General features: G+C 54.9%; 1 protein-coding gene, 1 long non-coding RNA gene and 2 other non-coding genes across 4 annotated transcripts; 3 read left to right on the top strand and 1 right to left on the bottom strand.

Moving 5' to 3' along the window:
• The first annotated feature begins 6,436 nt into the window (after positions 1 to 6,436).
• LOC132533447 (uncharacterized) lies at positions 6,437 to 10,903 on the top strand. The gene is made up of 3 exons (XR_009545337.1): positions 6,437 to 6,519; positions 8,199 to 10,175; positions 10,407 to 10,903. It is a non-coding gene; the product is annotated as an uncharacterized LOC132533447 (long non-coding RNA).
• On the top strand, positions 10,244 to 10,334 carry LOC132537410 (small nucleolar RNA SNORD88). Its single transcript, XR_009548843.1, has one exon. It is a non-coding gene; the product is annotated as a small nucleolar RNA SNORD88 (small nucleolar RNA).
• Positions 10,692 to 10,782, top strand: LOC132537409 (small nucleolar RNA SNORD88). The gene has a single exon (XR_009548842.1). It is a non-coding gene; the product is annotated as a small nucleolar RNA SNORD88 (small nucleolar RNA).
• Positions 10,904 to 11,917: 1,014 nt separating the features above from the next.
• On the bottom strand, positions 11,918 to 18,222 carry ACP4 (acid phosphatase 4). Its single transcript, XM_007531289.2, has 11 exons — positions 18,118 to 18,222; positions 17,941 to 18,045; positions 17,782 to 17,868; positions 16,686 to 16,832; positions 16,484 to 16,582; positions 15,558 to 15,653; positions 13,013 to 13,145; positions 12,850 to 12,932; positions 12,485 to 12,609; positions 12,168 to 12,346; positions 11,918 to 12,079 (listed from the first exon to the last, which is right to left on the bottom strand). Exons 1-11 carry the CDS (start codon positions 18,220 to 18,222, stop codon positions 11,964 to 11,966), a joined length of 1,275 nt encoding a protein of 424 aa, XP_007531351.1. The 3' UTR covers positions 11,918 to 11,963.

Below are 18,222 nucleotides of genomic sequence, written 5' to 3'. Positions count from 1 at the left end.
ATGGATCCCAGTCACTTTCAAAGCCAGCAACAAGCAGCTCCTGCCAGCTTTCAAGCTGTTGGTCCTGCTCTTCGAGTCCTCCAACTTAATGTTGAGGGGCTGTCCTTTGCCAAACACGATCTTATTGGTCAATTGGCGATTCAGCATCAGGCAGATGTTATCTGCCTACAAGAAACACATATAGCAGTCGATGAAGCTGCTCGATTCACCATCAGTGGATTCGATTTAATATGCTATAATCTCCATCCTAAACATGGCCGAGCCATCTATGCCAAATCGTGTCTTGCGGACTTTTACCATACGGCCTCTTCGACCTTCTACGACTCCATTACTATTGGAACTATTCAGCTCGTCAACGTATATAAGCCTCCCAGTGCCTCATGGGATAACGAGGTCCTGCCTAGCCCGAATCACCCAGCCGTTTACGTTGGAGACTTTAATAGTCATCACCAAGACTGGGGATATTCCTCCACTCGTGCTGACGGCTCTATCTTAGCTGACTGGGCTTCAGCGAATGACCTCTCCCTATTATACGATCCCAAACAGCCAGGCTCTTTTCACAGTGCTAGATGGAATAAAGACTCGTCACCCGACTGTGCTGGATTAGCACAGTCAACGGCCAAGCCTTTCCCGCTACGAGACAAGTTCTCAAGATCTTCCTGCACAGTCATCACCGCCCAGCTATCATCCACATTGGTCTCCAGCTCCCACTGATTCTGTGCTCGGAGAAACTAAGATGGAACTTTCGGAAAGCAAACTGGTGTCTGTTCAGTGATCTCACCAACAAATCTATTCCTGCAATTCCAATTAACTCTATCCCCTCTGAAGATTCCTACAGGCGCTTCTGCCAAGCCATCTTCAAAGCAGCTTCCCAAGCCATTCCTCGTGGGAGACGTGCTAACTATACGCCTTGTCTTGATGCTGAATGCGAGCAACTACTAAAGCAGTATGATGAGTTGGGAGACCCAGATGTGGCTGACCATCTCATTGCCTCCCTGGATGCAGCACGCCAAGTCTGAACTTCACCCACTCAAGTAGGAAGGCCTGGAAGCTTCTTCACAGACTGGGTGCCGGTAGCCAACCCCCTCCCATCTCCCATCCTCCCGTATCTCCAAACTCAGTGGCCAGTCACCTAACTCAAGTTGGATGTGCTAAGATCGACCCAGTCTGGAAAAGAGAAATTTCCCATGAGTGGTCATCCCACTTCCGGTTATCTTGTCCATCTCCAAAAATCTCTCCCTTTACACTGTCTGAACTGGAAGACACTTTGAAGAGGGTTAAACCGGGAACAGCTGCTGGCTATGATAACATCACCCCAGAACTCATTCTTAACCTGGGCCCCACGGCAAAGAAGTGGCTCGCTTCATTCCTGTCCCACATCTTGGAATCTGAGTCTATGCCCAAAGTTTGGCGTCGTGCGAAGATTATAGCGGTTTTGAAACCAAAGAAAGACCCAACACTGGCCGCCAGCTATAGACCAATTTCTCTCCTCTCCATGTGTTACAAACTCCTTGAGAGGCTGCTTCTGTCACGTATTTCTCCTCTTACAGAGAAATTCCTATCACCCGCCCAAGCTGGTTTCCGCCCAGGAAGATCTACCTGCGAACAAGCCCTGGCCCTCTCAACTTACATTGAAAATGCATTCCAGAAGAATTTAAAGATGGGTGCTGTCTTTGCTGATCTCACAGCAGCCTATGACACAGTCTGGCACCATGGTCTCCTGGTCAAGATCTCAAGATGCCTGCCTCTATGGGTGGCCAACACTATATCGTTTCTTCTCCAAAACAGAAGATTCTGGGTGCATCTGGGTGACAAGTCTAGCAGATGGAGACTTGTCTCAAGTGGCCTCCCCCAGGGCTCTGTTCTGGCTCCTACGCTATTTAATATTTATAATAATAGGTTCCTATTGACTTGATTGCACCCATGGTCCTCTGTGGTGTTGGGAGTGAAGCAGGATGTCATGCCAAAGTCACACACCCGACTGCTGAGTCCCCTCTCTGGCATCTTGTCCCTTACTGCTCTGACCTCAATGATTCCCGCCCCAGAGACAGCTGTTCCTGCACCTGGACCTGACGGCCTGCTGTTTCCAACAGTTTCGGTGGCCACCTTCTGTCTCTTTTCCCCAAGAGAAAGCTGCTCTTTCACATTTTCAAAGATTTGGGGGGGCTGGGGACCTGATTAAATGCACAAGGACCTAGGTTCAAACCCCAGGTCTCCACCTGCAGGGGGGAAGCTTTATAAGCAGTGCAGCAGGGCTTCAGCTGTCTTTCCCTCTCTTTCCCTCTTGTTTTCTCTCTATCTCTAATAAACACTAAATACTTTTTAAACATTTTATTTTATTTCTATTAATGAAAGAGTAAGACAGAGAGCAGAGAGGCCTGCTCAGCTCTGGCTTATTGGTGCTGGGGGTTGAACCTGGGGACCTCTGGGGCCTCAGGCAGGAGAGTCCAGTGCACCACCTCTGTGCTTTCCCCACTCTTACTCTCAGAGAGCCCAAGCCTCAGACCAGCCTCACCACACCGGGCTGCTTTTCCATTGAGATAGACACAGAGAGAGAGAGACACCACAGGACAGCACCCCTGGTGCCTGGGTTCAGTCCTACACTAAGTGTGAGGTACACGCCCTTCCCAGTGTGTTGGGACCATGTGTGAGCCTGATAGAGCTTAGGGAGAACCACCCCCATCTTTGGATGGAGGTCTGAGACGATAACCTCTTGGTGAGGCTCTCTCAACCGAGGTGAGCATAAGGGGGGAAACTCAGACTTGGTTCTTTCCTTCTTGACTCTCAGGCCCACAGATACCCCAGTGCTTCCCTCCATTAACCGCAGGCCACATGGCCGCAGATTCACTCATTCAAAGTCACCTTCTGATCACAGAAGAACACACCTTATCACACACTTCATCACACACCTCAGACCCCAGACAAGAGAAATGCCAAACTCTATGGCCTTTTGATATCCATCTTCTCTCTGTCTCACCCTACGGGTTTAACCCCTATGCTTCTCTCAAATACCTTTGGATAATTAAGTTTCTTGTGTTATGGAAAATAACTGTCTTGTATCTCATCAATTCCTGTCATACCAGCCCCCTACCTTAGGGGCATGCTGACTGTTAAGAAACCTGTAATTTCTGTCATATTGCAACAATAATTACCTCCATTGCTTTTCTATTTAACTCATGTCAATTTTGCTAATAAACGGACTCTAGGATTCTGGGACTCAAGGACTCAGATTCTAGATTCACGCTAAGAGTCCCCTGGTGTCTTTTACTTCGTGTCACCCCTGTCGTGAGTGAGAAAGAACCAGCCCGTTACCTTTTCCCTGGAGGACACCCTGCCGGAGAAGGAGAGAGACACCCCGAAACTAGTGGGCTATTGTCCAGTTCTACCTTACCATTTGTTCAAGGAATGAGGTCACTTTACATATATGAACGTGGGCAGACCGCTTATGGGACAAACTGGAGTGAAGAGAAAGCATATTTAGCCACAACGTGTGTGTGTGTGTGTGTGTGTGTGTGTGTGTGTACATTTTCATAAAGACCAATGTCCACACCAAGTTGTTGACAGTGATGACAGGTTTGGAGAAGAAGCTTTAAAAAAAAAAAACACTTTCTTCTTTTTATTTTTATTTTTATTTTATTTTTTTATTTATTTATTTTCCCTTTTGTTGCCCTTGTTGTCTTTTTATTGCTGTTGTAGTTTTTGATGTCAATCATCGTTGTTGGATAGGACAGAGAGAAATGGAGAGAGGAGGGGAAGACAGAGACAGGAGAGAAAGACAGACACCTGCAGACCTGCTTCACCGCCTGTGAAGCGACTCCCCTGAAGGTGGGGAGCGGGGGCTCGAACCGAGATCCTTACCCCGGTCCTTGTGCTTTGCGCCACCTGCGCTTAACCTGCTGCGCTACCGCCCCGCTCCCGAAGCTTATTTTTTAATCTTTGAAATTTTTTAAAATACCCCCGGGGCCAGGTGGTGGCACACCTGGCTAAGCACACATGGCACAGTTACACTGACCTGGGTTGGAGCCTGATTCCCACCTGCACGGGGAAAGCTTTGCAAGTGCTGAAGCTGTTCCACGGGTGTCTCTCTTTTCTCTCTTCCTTCTATCTCCCCCTTCCCTCTTGCCTTCTGACTATCTCTATCCAATAAATAAACAAATAAACAGGGGGCCAGACAGCGGCGTGCCCAGTTAAGCACACATATTACCCAGCATAAGGTCCCGCGTTCAAGCCCCCACTCCTCACCTGCAGGGGGTTCGCTTCGCAAGTAGTGAAGCAGATATACAAGTGTCTATCTTTCTCTCCCTCTCGAACTCCCTATCCGCTCTCAATTTCTCTCTGTCCTATCTAGTAAAAATGGGGGGGGGGGTGAGATGGCTACCATGAGCCAAGGATTCATAGCACCAGCACCGAGCCCCACGTGGCACTAAAGATACATTAATAAATACAATAATAATAAACTGTTAAATATTTATTTATGAGAGAGGAGAGAATCAGAGCATTATTCTGGTACAGGCAATGCTGGGAGCTGAATTCCACACCTCATGCTCGAAAGCCCACAGCCACTGTGCCACCACTTGGGTCAAAATCTTTTTTGTTTTGCCTCCAAGATTATGGCTGGCAGTGCCAGCACTATGAATCCACTGCTCCTGGAGGCCATTTCTTTTCCTTTTGTTGCCCTTGTTGTTTATCATTGTTGTGGTTATTATTGTTGTTGTTATTGTTGTTCTTGGATAGGCAGAGAGAAATCAAGAGAGGAGGGGAAGACAGAGGGGGGAGAGAAAAACAGACACCTGCAGACCTGCTTCACCGCCTGTGAAGCGACCCCCCTGCAGGTGGGGAGCTGGGGGCTCGAACAAGGATCCTTAAACTGGTCCTTGCGTTTTGCGCCATGTGAGCTTACCCCACTGCGCTACCACCCGCCCCCCCCCCTTTTTTTTACAATGATGTCAGTCAAAAGGCTGTCAAGGTCTCCAGGCATATAAAGAATCCATGAATTGTCAAATAAGTCAGTCTGAAGCAGTCTTGGACACATATGCCCAGCTCTGTGAAGATGCTGCCATCCAAAATTTCCAGACTCTGTGAAGGAGCTGGGACACAGGGACCCCCGAGATGTGAACAACAACAGCCAACGACACACAAAGAACAGTCCCTGACACTCAACTCTCAGTTCCCAAAACTGGCTAACAGAATGGAAAGTAAGCTTAACTACCTCCCTAAGTATATGGCGAACAGCATGATAGATGCAGGGCATCTGCCTCACGACTTGGCAGGAATCCTAAGAACATTTACAGTGATCCCGCTTTGGGCACACACTGTGTAGCAAGGTCTCTGCACCAGGTCTCTGACCCAGTCCTCTCAGAGCAACGTGACGACCGTCCCGGTGTTCCACACCCAGTTGAGTACACATATTACCATGTCCAAGGACCAGAGTTCAAGTCCCCAGTCTCTACCTGCGGGGGGTTGGGGGGGTGGGGGAGCTTCACTAGTGGTGAAGCAGTGTTGCAATGTTGTTTGTTTGTTTGTTTGTTTGTTTTACCAGAGCACTGCCTCAGCTCTGGCTTATGGTGGTGCTGGGGATTGAACCTGGGACTTGGGACCTTGGAACCTCAGGCATGAGAGTCTCTTGGCATAACCATTATGCTATTTACCTCCACGCGCAGCGTCTGTCTCCCTCTTTATCTCCTCCTTCCTCCCTCAACTGATCTCTGTCTTATCAAATAAAATCATTTTTAAAACATTTGTTTGATTCTTCAAGAAAGTCGCCTAAAATCTAAGTAGTTCTGTCTTTCAGTTAACAGGTTGAGACTCCGAGTCTTCGAACATCTAAACAGAGATGAACCTCACGTCCAGAGCAAACCTTTCTTTTTTTAACCAGAGCATTGCTCAGCTTTATGATGGGGCAGGGGATTGAACCTGGGACTTTGGAGCCTCAGGCACGAGAGTCTCTTTGCATAACCATTATGCTATCTACCCGTGCCCTAGAGCAAATTCTGTGCCAGGAGTGCACCCCGGGGCCTCCACCCCCAGCGCCCAGCCGCTGCCCCCACACCCCACGCACGGACACAGACTCAACGTCCAGCTCTGAGCCACCTGCACGCTTCCCAGAACAGCTTCCTGTCAATCTCCGCGCTGGCCCCGCCCCTACAGCCCCGAGCGCCCCACCCGCACAGCCCGTCGCTTCCCTTCCGGCCCCGCCCACCCCTAGCACCGGGTCCTTCCTCGGCACGGCCATCTATGGGTTCTGTCTGCTGCAATGCCTGTCCATATGACCAGAGAACGGGCCACGCATCTCCTTGATCTCTTTTCTCCGCCTTCACCCACAACATCTCGTCTTCTTTTTGGGACGATCCTACCGGATACGGATATCATTCCCTTCCGTAAGGGTCCGAGAACTGTTTCTGACACCGGCGTTCGCGCTGGACGGCTCGGGGCGGGGCGAGGCGGGGGCCTCGCGAGCGGCGCGCGCTATAAAAACCACACGCGGGGCGCGGCGGGAATCTTCGGAAGGCAGACTTGCGGGTGAGTGGTTCTTGCGGTTGCTTTTCTGTGCGGTTACGGGGGAGCTCGGGGTGGCAGTGGGGCGAGTGTTTGGTTGCGTGGACAGGCCGGACCGGAGCTTGTTGGACGCGCCGGGACCCGCCCGCCTCTGCCTGTTCGGCGCCCGCTGCGCCATCGCTGCCGCCCACGTGGCGGGCGCCGCCATCTTGCCGGGGGGGCGACAGTGAATGTTTTTCTCCTTTGAATAGTTGGGTTTCCGGGGGGCTGAGCGCCGTCCGCTAGAACAGTCACAGTGCAGAAGAACCCCTCCCCATCTCCTAACATTTGGGGGCACTCACAGCGTCTCGCCTGTTCGTCTGTCTTGTGTGTCTGTCGTTCCTTTTAAACTCGGTTGGGAGAGACTGCGAACACCCATCGGAGCACACGTGGGCCCTGAGAAAGGGACAGGGCCACTCACTGACATGTGGGCAGGCCCACCTCGGCAGAGAACGCAACCTCTTTTTTTTTTTTTCCTCTTGTTTTAATGTTTATTTCCTTCTTTGCCCTTGTTTTTTATTACTGTAGTCATTATTGTTGGTATCGTCGTTGTTGGACAGGACAGAGAGAAATGGAGAGAGATGGGGAAAGACAGACACCTGCAGACCTGCTTCACCGCTTGTGAAGTGACTCCCCTGCAGGTGGGGAGCCGGGGGCTTGAACCGGGATCCTTAGGCCGGTCCCTGCGCTTTGCGCCACGTGCGCTTAACCCGCTGCGCTACCGCCCGAGTCTTTTTTTTTTTTTTTTTTGCTTTAACCAGAACACTACTCTCCTGGTTCAAGCTGGTGCTTGGGATTGAACCTGGAGTCTTGGGAGTGTCGGGCATGAAAGCGCAACTGCGTGGTCTCTCGACATAACCGCTGTGCTGTCTCCCCGGTGCAGGGAGGCGGGCGGCATGTCTTTCTATTTATTATTGGATAGAGGCAGAGAGACACCAACCATTTATTTCCCTTTTGTTGCTCTTATGGTCTTTTTGTTGTTGTTGTTGTTGTAATTATTATTGTTATTGATGTCATCGTTGTTGGATAGGACAGAGACATGGAGAGAGGAGGGGAAGACGGGAGAGAAAGACAGACACCTGCTTTACCGCCTGCCGGGGGGCTCGAACCGGGATCCGTCCACTGGTCCTTGCGCTTTGCGCCACGTGCGCTTAACCCGCTGCGACTCCCGCGGCCTGTCTGTCTGCGGTTGGAAAGGGGGGAAAGTGGCTGTGGAGGCACTGCGCCCTGGCCGCATCAGTACAGGAGACAAAGAGCCTCTTCCCTCCGCAGAAGGTGGTGCGGGACATGGAACTGGGCTCTCGGACTTGAGGCAGGCAGCTTGGGGGGTTATTTAATATTTTTTATTATTATTTATTGTCTTGGGGTTTTATTTATTTTCTGGGGTTTTTCACCCTGGTGCTTCCTGCCTGTGCCAGCGTTGGAAAGACCGTCTAAATCCCAGGCATTGTCTCACATAACCCCAGAGGTAGAGGCAGAAAGAAGCGTGTCGGTCCGTCTGTCTCAGGGAAGAAGCGAGGGCAGGTTCTCTAATCTGCTGCTTCAGATCAGCCAAGAGACTGGAAACTGCATGCTAGTCAAGCTCCCGCCCTGACTGCCTGGAAGAGGCTCCGGTTTCTTTTTTGTAAGTCCTGGATGCCTCCCTCCCCCGCTTTTTATTCCAGACACATCACTGCTGTCCTTTCGTAACCACAGCGCCACCCTCCTGCTTGGCCCTAACCTTGCACAGGGAAATAGACCCTGTCAGCCTCCTAGCATCATGGCAGAGCCTGCAGAGAGCAAGTCCACAGAGGAACTCCAGGACTGCAGAGCTGGAGGGCGTGTCAGTGACAAGACTTGAGAAGTTCGTGGGAGAGTAATTCAGGAAAGGACACCGGATACATTCCAAGCTGAAGTAGGATGGCGTGACTGCAGAGCAGAGCTAGAACTTGCGGACAAGATGAGAACGAGAATGCTGGGGGCGCCGAGCTCACGGGCAGCACCAGCAGCAGGTATGTGCGCCGGCGCCGACGGGCATCTGTGCAGCCAGACGGGCCGGGCGGTGCTGGGTGCTGGCTGTGGGGCAGCCCCTCCCCGCGGCCGTGCTGGGGATCTGGGTTCTGATCACCTCTGAGGACCCTGCTGCTCATTTCTCTGTCTCCACCCGGGAGCCCCTCCCTCTGCTGGCGAGGACTTTGCTGGTTTTGGTTTTTATCGCCAGGGTTTTTGTTGGGGCTCGGTGCCTGCACTAGGAATCCACTGCCCCTGGAGGCTATTTTTCCCTTTTGTTGCCCTTGTTTATTGTTATTGCTGTCCTTGCTGCATAGGACAGAGAAATCGAGAGGAAGGGAAAGACACCTGCAGATCTGCTTCACCGCCTGTGAAGCGACTCCCCTGCAGGTGGGGAGCCAGGGGGCTCGAACAGGGATCCTTACACTGACCCTTGCACTTTGCGCCACGTGCGCTTAACCCGCTGCGCTACCACCCAACTCCCTAAAGTGAGGACTCTGCACCACCACCCACCCACCTTGGTGAGAACTGAACCCACCCTGGGGCCTCAGTCCCAAGTTTAAGTTCCAACAATCGGCTGATTGCAAGGCCCTGCTTGTTCCAGAGCTGCGGGGCCGTTCTTGGGTTCAGGCCGCAGCTCTGCCACCCATGGTTCTGAAGATGATGGACAGACTATTGCCCCTCTGGGGCGAAGAAAAGAAGTGGGGGATCAGGGCGTACTGTGGACTCGGCGTTCAGCAGAAGTCTGGTTTGCCCTGTTGCCAGGGTTGAACCTGGGAGCCTCGGGCCATAGGTCTGTTTGCACAGCCGCAGTGCCGCCCACCAGCACTGGACTCTGGAGAAGACAGTCACCTCCCCCAGTCGTCCTTTGTTTGCGTCACAGCTTGTTCTTGTCTGGGGGTGCGCGCGTGTTTCAGAAAGTAATCTCAGACCCGGACTGAGTATTTAGCCCAAAACCAGCCGCATCCCATGCTCTGCGTGGCAGTAGAGCAGGACGGTTAGCGCTCTCGCTGGCCATTTCTGCTGCCTACTGGGGGGGGGGGGCTGCTTGACCTGAGTGGAGGTGAGAATTTCTGTGGAGGGTGGATGCAGATGAGGGGAGGGCATTGCTGGTAAGGTGGGGAAGACCTGGGGGCTTGGACCCCTACCCCCCCCCCACTCAGGCAAGGGCAGCCTGCTGGGCACCTGTAACCTACCAGGCTCCTCACCGGACAGCTGGAGATAGAGGGCCACACATCTGCATCCAGAGGTGGGTGGGTCGGGGCCTCTGAAGGCAGCTTTTCCTGGGGTGCAGCTGCTCCCGAAAATCCTCCCTCCCAGAAGCTGGTGGCACAGGGACCCTGGCAAGGGTGGCAGTGACCTACAGCCACGCCTGACTGTCTGCCCTCCCCCAGCAGAATTGAGAGCAAGCAACAGACTCCAGGACCGTGCCCAGGGCCCTGTGTGGGGCGCCTCAGGAAAGGAACTATGGTGCCCCACAAAGCTTGAAGTCTCAGGAGAGGGGCCAGAGCCTCGATGCCGGGACCTGTGCAAAGGTTTCGGAAGAAAAGGGACTGGGTGTTAAAGGAGGACTGCCAGGAAGGTCGCGCGGCATCAGGAAGTGAAGCCCCAGAGCTGCTGGTTGGGCTTGTCTTGTGCCCCTGTGTTCAGAGGTGAGCAGAGAAGGCGGGGCTGTGGTCTGATCTGTCTCTTGGGGTGCATGACACATGAGCGATGAGAGGGGCCCCCGTGATGTCCAGCACTGGGCTCTGACCACCCCTGAGGACATGGTGCCCCCCGGGACCTTTGACACCCGGGGGTCTGAGGGGCCCCAACTCTAGGAGGTGGAGGGAATTCAGGTTGATTCGTGTCCCACTAACCCCCTCCACAACTTCTGTCCACAGGCCTCTGCCCTAGGAGTCAGGCTCCAGCCAAACATTCTCGGTAAGAACAGAGGTGTGGACTTTACATCTACGATAAATCAAGGGGGCTGGAGGAAGAGGTAGCGGGTGGAGTGAGTATCCCGCCATGTGCGTGGCCCGGGTTCGAGTCCTGGCACGGTGCAGGAGCCAGGGCATGCATCCCTGCGTCTGGGCTGGACCCGGGGCCTCTGCTCCGCACGTGAGCCTGGGGAGAAGGAGGGATGCAGCCAGGCTTCCTGTGTTCGGGGTCCCTGAGACCTTCACCTGGGGCCCCCGTGATGTCCAGCACTGGGCTCTGACCACCCCTGAGGACATGGTGCCCCCCGGGACCTTTGACACCCGGGGGTCTGAGGGGCCCCGATCTGCAGAGGTGCATGTAGGGATGGGAGTTGCTGCCCTCGGAGTCTGATGTTTCTCCCTCTCTCCGTTCAGCACCACCTGAGACCAGGCCTCACCGCGGTGCGGCCATCACATTAAAGTCTCATCTCGGACACCTTGCTCTTGTGATGTGTTTTTATGTGCTTTCAGCAGGGCCACCTGCACGTTGGGTTTCTCTTCCTACCCATGTTTGTGTCCCTCCGGGGAAGGTGTTGGGGCCAGATTCAAACCTGGGTCCGTGAGCTAGCTGTTTCCTGGTCGGGCTCCTGAGTGCTAGCCCAAGCACAAAGTGGAGTCCTTGCTGAGGCAGTGCTCGGTGGTCTGGATAGCCCCCCCCCCCCCCCCCCCCGGCTGGGTACTCGTGACAGAAGGATACCTCCCCATAGGGTCCAGGAAGGCTGCTCAAGTGACCCCAAGATGCAGCGGGCTTCAACTCAGGCTGTGTGGCTGGGGTCTCACTTCCCACAGTGCTCTTGGCTGGGGCTTGGTGATGTTGCTTTTGAAATACAGAAGCCTGTGAGTGTGGTGGGGAGGAACTTGAGCCGGCCACTTGATACACCAGTCACAGGCTCAGAGTCGCAGGAGAGAGTGACCAGCACCGCCCGCTCTGCCCTGTGATGCCTCAGCACCACACCACCCTGGCCTGAAGCCCCAGGTGCTAAAGGCATGTGACCTGTGCGCGCCACCAAGGGCGCTGGCCTTCCGTCAGCCATGGCAGCCTGTGCCCTGCTGGGCCTCCACTCTGCATTCTGACGCCCTTGTTGATTGTTTGGGGCAACCAGGTCCAGCCTGTGTGCCCTGCACGTTCTAGCACTGTCCCACCATGAGGCTCCGAGCCAGAGCTGGACAGAGTTTACCTCTGGGCCAATATTTCACTGATACAGCAGGGGAGATAGCAGACTGGTTATGCAGAGACCCTTAGTTCCTGAGACTTTGAAGACCCAAATTCAATCCCCCACCACCACCATCTGCCAGAGCTGAGCAGTACTCTGGAGAAAGAGGAGTCAAGTGTGAATCAAAAAGCCCACCTGGGAAGAGCCCCGCCCCCTCCCTCTGCTCAGCACGTGCCAGGACCCGACCACACAGTAATCAGGACGCTGGGCTGGGGGGTGGACTGCATGTTGTGTTCCAGTGTCACCCTGCTGGGGGTGGAGGTGGGGCTCATACAGGTCCCCCCCAGGCACGCAAGCAGCCTGGCCTCCAGGCCAGGACCCCCAGGCCCAGGCTGAGCGCTGCCAGCACCGCCACAGTCCCAGCCAGCAGTGGCACCGCTGCCGCTGAGGAAGAAGACAGACAAGCGTCAAGGCTGGGGGCCTGCATCCTGCACCCGCCCTCCCTCCACCCCCCAGCGCCCAGGGCCTCCACCTGCGTGCCTGGCAGGCTCCCGCAGGCTGTGGCAGGGAATGCCATGCTCCGGCGGCCGGGCCGGGGCAGTCAGCTGGTGGAAGCGGCCCAGCGGGCAGGGGCTGGGACAGCCGGGGAGGCTGAGGGGCAGGGGCCGGCCCGCAGAGTCGTTACGATAGAAGAGAGACACAGAGACGTTCCTGGGGGCAGAGGGGAGGGGTCAGGGGAACTCACCTCCTTCCCCATCACCCCACCACAGACGATGAGAAGGGCTGCGACCCACCAGCCCCCCAACCCCATAAGGTCACCCCACGCAAAGTTATCACTAGGCCCCTCACCCTCCACGGTCCCCCAGGTCCCCCTGGCGTCTCCGGAACTCGAAGCCCAGGCAGGCGGCATAGGGTGGCATGTGGCTGTCGTAGAGGCCCAGGGCACCCTGGAGGGCCAGCAGGGTGCTGTCGTGCTGCGGGGGAGCCAGGGCTGAGACAGACTCCTGAGGCTCCCCCCAGCCAACACCCAGATGACCCCTGAGAACGAGGGTCTCCAGAGACAGGCCCGCCGGGAACAGGCAGGCTCAAAACAGTCCCCAGTGTGGGCAACTGAAATTAGCAGCCTGTCCTTCCAGAAAAGCCAAATCTTCTCCCCTACTGCCCGCCTCTGCCTCCCTCCTTCCACCCATCCATCCATTCATCCAAAGACTCACGGCCGAGTACATGACCATCTTGAGGGGCAGCCCCAAACGCTGCACCCGGGAGAAGTTGGTGAGGATGGCATCCAGCAAGATCCCTGTGAGGGTGAGAGCAGTGTTGAGGGTTTGGGGGGGTGAAGATGCTGGCCCCCCACCACCACCCCCCAGCATGCCTCACCCCCTGACAGCTGGGCCTTCTCTGCCGCATGGGGCGGGCCTACATGGGCCCCGATATCCAGTGCTGAGATCTGGGCGAGCGTCCGCAGGACATCCGGGGAAGCCCAGGCTGGGCGGGGGAGACCATGGGCTTCCTGGGGGTAGGCAGAGAGATGGAGAGGACAGCCTGAGGTGTCCCTGGCCCCCATAACCTCCCCCTGCTCTGTGGTCCTCCCGCTCACCCCTGATCAGAAATTTACCGTGTGGGGTCCTGCGGTGGTGCAACTGGTTGAGCGCACACATGACAGTGCGCAAGGACCCAGGTTCAAGACCTCGGTCCCCACCTGCAGGGGGAAAGCTTCACAAGTGCTGAAACAGCTGCAGGTGTCTGTCTCTCTCTCTCTCTTCTCCCTCCCCTCTCAATTTCTGGCTGTCTGTATCCAATAAATAAAGATAATAAAGTCACTGTGTGGGCAACAGTGATGATGACGATTTGATTTTAATTCTTCAATATTTTATTTCTTTGTATTATTAGATGGAGACAGAGAAATTGAAAGGGGAAGGGAAGCTGGAAGGAGACTCACCTGCAGCCCTGCTTCACCACTCGTGAAGCTTTCCCCCTGCAGATGGGGACCAGGGGCTTGAACCTGGGTCCTTGTGCACCACCTGGCCTAGATGATGATTTTTTTTTTTAATTTTCATTTATTTTCCCTTTTGTTGCCCTTGTTTTTTATTGTTGTTGTTATTGATGTTGCTGTTAGATAGGAAAAAGAGAAATGGAGAGGAAGGGAAGACGGAGAGAAAGAACAGACACCTGCAGACCTGTTTCACCACCTGTGAAGTGACTCCCCTGCGGGGGGGGGGGGGGGCTCGATCCAGGATCCTTACACTGGTCCTTGCACTTGGTACTACATGCACTTAACCCGCTGTGCTACTGCCCGGCTCCCTAGATGATGATTTTAAAGATTAATTTTATTTATCCAAAGAAAGAGGGCAGAGGTAGATAGCATAATGGTTATGCAAAGCGACTCTCATGCCTGAGGCTCTGAAGTCTCAGGTTCATAAGCCAGAGCTGAGCAGTGCTCTGGTAAAAAAAGAAAAAGGGAGAAAGAGAGGCCAGTTCAGTCCTCCGGCATATGTGGTGGCAGGGATCACAGCTGGGATGTCATGCCTACAAATCAGTAGTCTTACCACTAGGGCCAGGCAGTGGCACATCTGCTTGGGCGCATATGTTACCATGCATAAGGACTCGGGTTCAAGTCCCCACTCCCCACATGCAGGGGGAAGTTTCATGAGCTGTGAATCAGGGCTGCAGGTGCCTCCCTCTATCTCCCCTTTCCCTCTCAATTTCTCTGTCTCTACCCAGAGTGATTTTTTTTTTTTTATAGCAGGCCACTGCTTAGCTCTGGCTTATGGTGGTGCAGGGGATTGAACCTGGGACTTTGGAGCCTCAGGCATGAGAGTCCGTTTGCATAACCATTATGCTCTCTACCCTCTGCCCGAATAAATAAATATTTTTAAGAAGTTTTGCCACTATGCCACCTCCCAGCTACTACCACTACTGCTATTTATTGACTGATTGATTTATACCACCAGCAGGGCCTCCCTGTTCAAAGCTTGGCTTTGTCAGATAAGAAGACACAAGGGTTGATGAACTAGCTCACATGGATGATACCCTGCTTTGCTTTGTATGTGACAAAGGTTCGAGCCCAGCCTCCTGCATTGGAGAAACTTCAGTGCTGGTGTGTGTGTGTGTGTGTGTGTGTGTCCCACTGGCTCTGTCTGAAAAAGATCCAGAACAGTGAACATCTGGCAGCAACAAAAGAAAGAAAGAAAGAGGGAGAGAGGGCATGATACACTGAAATTTCCTCCAGTCCAGCAAGGGGTGACTTGAAGGCAACAACTCTTGCTGACCAGGGAAGCAGCCTAACCAGCCCAGCAGCTATTATGAGCTGACCAGCGGTGAGTGGGGAAGATATCATGACGGTGATGCAAAGACTTGAAGTCTGAGTCCCTGAAGTACCAGGTTCAGTCCCCAGGACTGAGACAGAACTGAGCCGGGCTCTGATTAAAAAAAAAAAAAAGAAAGAAAGAAAGAAAGAAAGAGAAAAAACCCTTGACAGATGGAGTGATTATAGTTCCAAAGCCCCCAAAGGCTGGGAAGAGCCCTTGGAGCTGGAGGGGTTTCCTCCCTCATGCTCACACTCACGCTTAGTTGTCACAGAGCAGTTAGACTCTGTCAGTGGGTCAGTAAGGGCTGTGACGAGTGTCCCTTTCAGGCCACCTGCTGGCCTAGGGACTTTGTGATGCAGAGGTTGAGTGGAGGCACCTGGACTCGACCTCCCTGCAGTCCCCCTGCACACTGAGCGCTGTTGTAAGTGCACCACGTAGGCCGACCCATTCTGATCTCCACAGCAGCCACGGGAGGGCTGGATAGGGGTGTGCAGCTGGGGAAACTGAGGCACTGCAGACTATGTGACTTGCTCGCAGGAGGTAGTGAGTGGCAAAACTGGGCCCTGAACCCAGGTGCCCCTTTCTGCTTGGCCGAGCGGGTGGGGTATACCCACCTGGCAAATGAGCGTGTCCAGAACCTTCCAGGCCTTGCGGAGCGGCTCCCCCACCAGCGACAACCCAGTAAAGTTCTCCAGGCGAATAAGAAAGTCCTGGAAGGGGAAGGCGGCAGGGAGATAGCTCAGGGTGAGTACAAAGCTTGCACACCACAGGCTCCAGGTTCAGTTCCTGGCACTTATTTATATGCGTCAGAACTGAACTGGATTCTCTCACTCTCTCAAAAAATATTTCAAACTCGGGAGTCGGGCGGTGGCGCAGCATGTTAAGCACACCTGGCACAAAGCACAAGGACCGGCGTCAGGATCCCGGTTCGAGCCCCCAGCTCCCCACCTGCAGCGGAGTCGCTTCCCAGGCGGTGAAGCAGGTCTGCAGGTGTCTGTCTTTCTCTCCTCCTCTCTGTCTTCCCCTCCTCTCTCCATTTCTCTCTGTCCTATCCAACAGCGACATCAATCATAACAATAATAATAACTACAACAATAAAACCAAGGACAACAAAAGGGAAAATAAATAAATAAATATTTAAAAAATATGTCAAACTATTTTTCCTTTTAGGACCTGAGTGGATACACAGGGTTTGTGAATATAACATACCTGGCGTCCACCTGCAGGCTCCGCCCACCAGCTCCGCCCCTCAGACCCTAGCCCATTCTGCCCTCCAAGATTCTCTGCCTCTCTCCCATCCCTTATTCAGTCCAGTCCTAAAGGGCCACCCCCCTGCTCTATTCGTAGTGCAACCCCATAGATCCCGCCCTGTCCTGACTCCACAGGCCGCATACATCCCACACTGCAGGTCTTGCTCCCACTCACAGATCAGGCCGCACCCCTTCTCGTAGGCCACGCCCCCGCAGGCCCCGCCCCGCCTGAAGACCACGCCCTCATACCCAGGCCCCGCCCCTCTGGCCCTCCAGGCCCCGCCCCTCACCGTCCAGCCCTCCAGCGCAGTCTGGTACTCGGTGGCCTCTGTCGCCTCCCGCAGCAGCTCGCGGTATCGGGGGCAGCTGCGCGTGGGGAACCTCAGCAGCTGGGGGGAAACTGAGGCTCAGAGATGACGGCTGTGGGTGGGGGGTGTTGGGCTGCGTGTTGGTCAGGTCCTGTCTCCCAGCCCGCCCCCGACCCCCCCTGACCTTATCCTCCGCGACGGGCACCGTGTGCACCGGGATGGGCCTCCAGGCGGCCTCGGGGCGCCCCGGGGCGGACTCGGGGAACAGCCCCGCCAGGTTGGCCTGGGCGCTCTCCAGGGTCCTGTCAAAGTCGGTGCTGCGGACATACACCTGGGGGGCGGGGTGGCAACAGGGTCACAGGACAGCCGCGGGCTCGGTTCAAGGTCATGAAGGTCAGGTCACTGTCGTGGTGGGTGGGGATCAAGGGTCAGAGGTCAATATAAGGAGAGCCGGGCTGAAGGTCAGAGGTTGGGCAGGCGTGTCTACGGCTCGGGTTCTGTCGGGGAAAGGTTATCAGGGCAGCTGAGGGGTGCAGGTCAGGGTGAGGAGGGCAGGTTGGACTCCAGGGGACCAGAGCTCGGTACTTGCCCCTTAGGAGGCAGGAAAAACGATGCAAATGGTGTGTGGTGGGGTGCTGTCAGACCACAGAGGAGCAGACCCGGTAGAGGTCAAAGGCTGGCAGACGGGAGGGTCAAGTCAACTTGGGTGGGAGATGAAGTTGGACAACTTGGAGGGTCCGAGGTCAGAGACCAGAAGGTCGAGTGGGAGTCAGACGACATGTGGGGACCAGAAAGGCAAATCCACATGCTGCTGGGCGTCAGAGGTCAAGACACGGCTCGGGTTAAGAAGGGTCAGGGGGGGAGTCGGTGGGAGCCCAGTGGGTTAAGTGCACGTGGCACAAAGTGCAAGGGCCGGTGTAAGGATCCTGGTTCGAGTACCCGGCTCCTCACCTGCAGGGGAGTCGCTTCATAGGCGGTGAAGCAGGTCTGCAGGTGTCTGTCTTTCTCTCCCCCTCTCTGTCTGCCCCTCCTCTCTCCATTTCTCTCTGTCCTATCCAACAACGACAACAACAATAACAACAACAACAATAATAAACAACAAGGGCAACAAAAGGGAAAATAAATAAATAACTTAAAACAAAAAGAAGGGTCAGAGGTCAACAAGTGTTGACACAGGGCAGATGCCAGACCCAGGGAGAAGGAAGAGGAGGAGAGGCCAGCGGTGGTGGAAGCCCAGGGAGCAGTGGGCCCCTGGGGGTCAGAGGTGGGAGGGTCAGTACCTCTTCCCGCCGGAACTCGGGGCTCAGGAAGTGCTCGTAGCGGCTCCTCAGGAAGCGGCCCAGCTCCAGCTGTTGGCGGACACCCTCCTGGGTACAGAACCAGCTTCAGGACCTCTCCCTGGGCACCCCTCCCCTTCACCCTCACACCCTGCGGCTCACCCCGGTCAGCTGGCCCAGGCCACGTGGCCACAGGTCTGAGACGGCCTCCTTGTGCGGGTCCGTGGGGTAGGAGGCCAGCGGGGCCCGGTCACCATGGCGGAAGACCTGAGGAGGGGACCGGTGACAGGGCTGTCCTGGGGGGCAGGGGTCCGGGGAGGGCGAGGGGGCATAGCTCACCACAGCCACGAACATCAGAGGACCCTCTGCCTGAGCCAGGGGCAGCAGCAGTAGCAGCAGTAGCCGCTCAGCAGCAGAGTGGCCCCCCAAACCTGGCCCGGCCAT

Source organism: Erinaceus europaeus, chromosome 2, assembly GCF_950295315.1.
Source record: "Erinaceus europaeus chromosome 2, mEriEur2.1, whole genome shotgun sequence".
NCBI classification, from domain to species: Eukaryota; Metazoa; Chordata; class Mammalia; order Eulipotyphla; family Erinaceidae; genus Erinaceus; species Erinaceus europaeus.
This window is presented reverse-complemented; position numbering and strand designations above follow the sequence as displayed.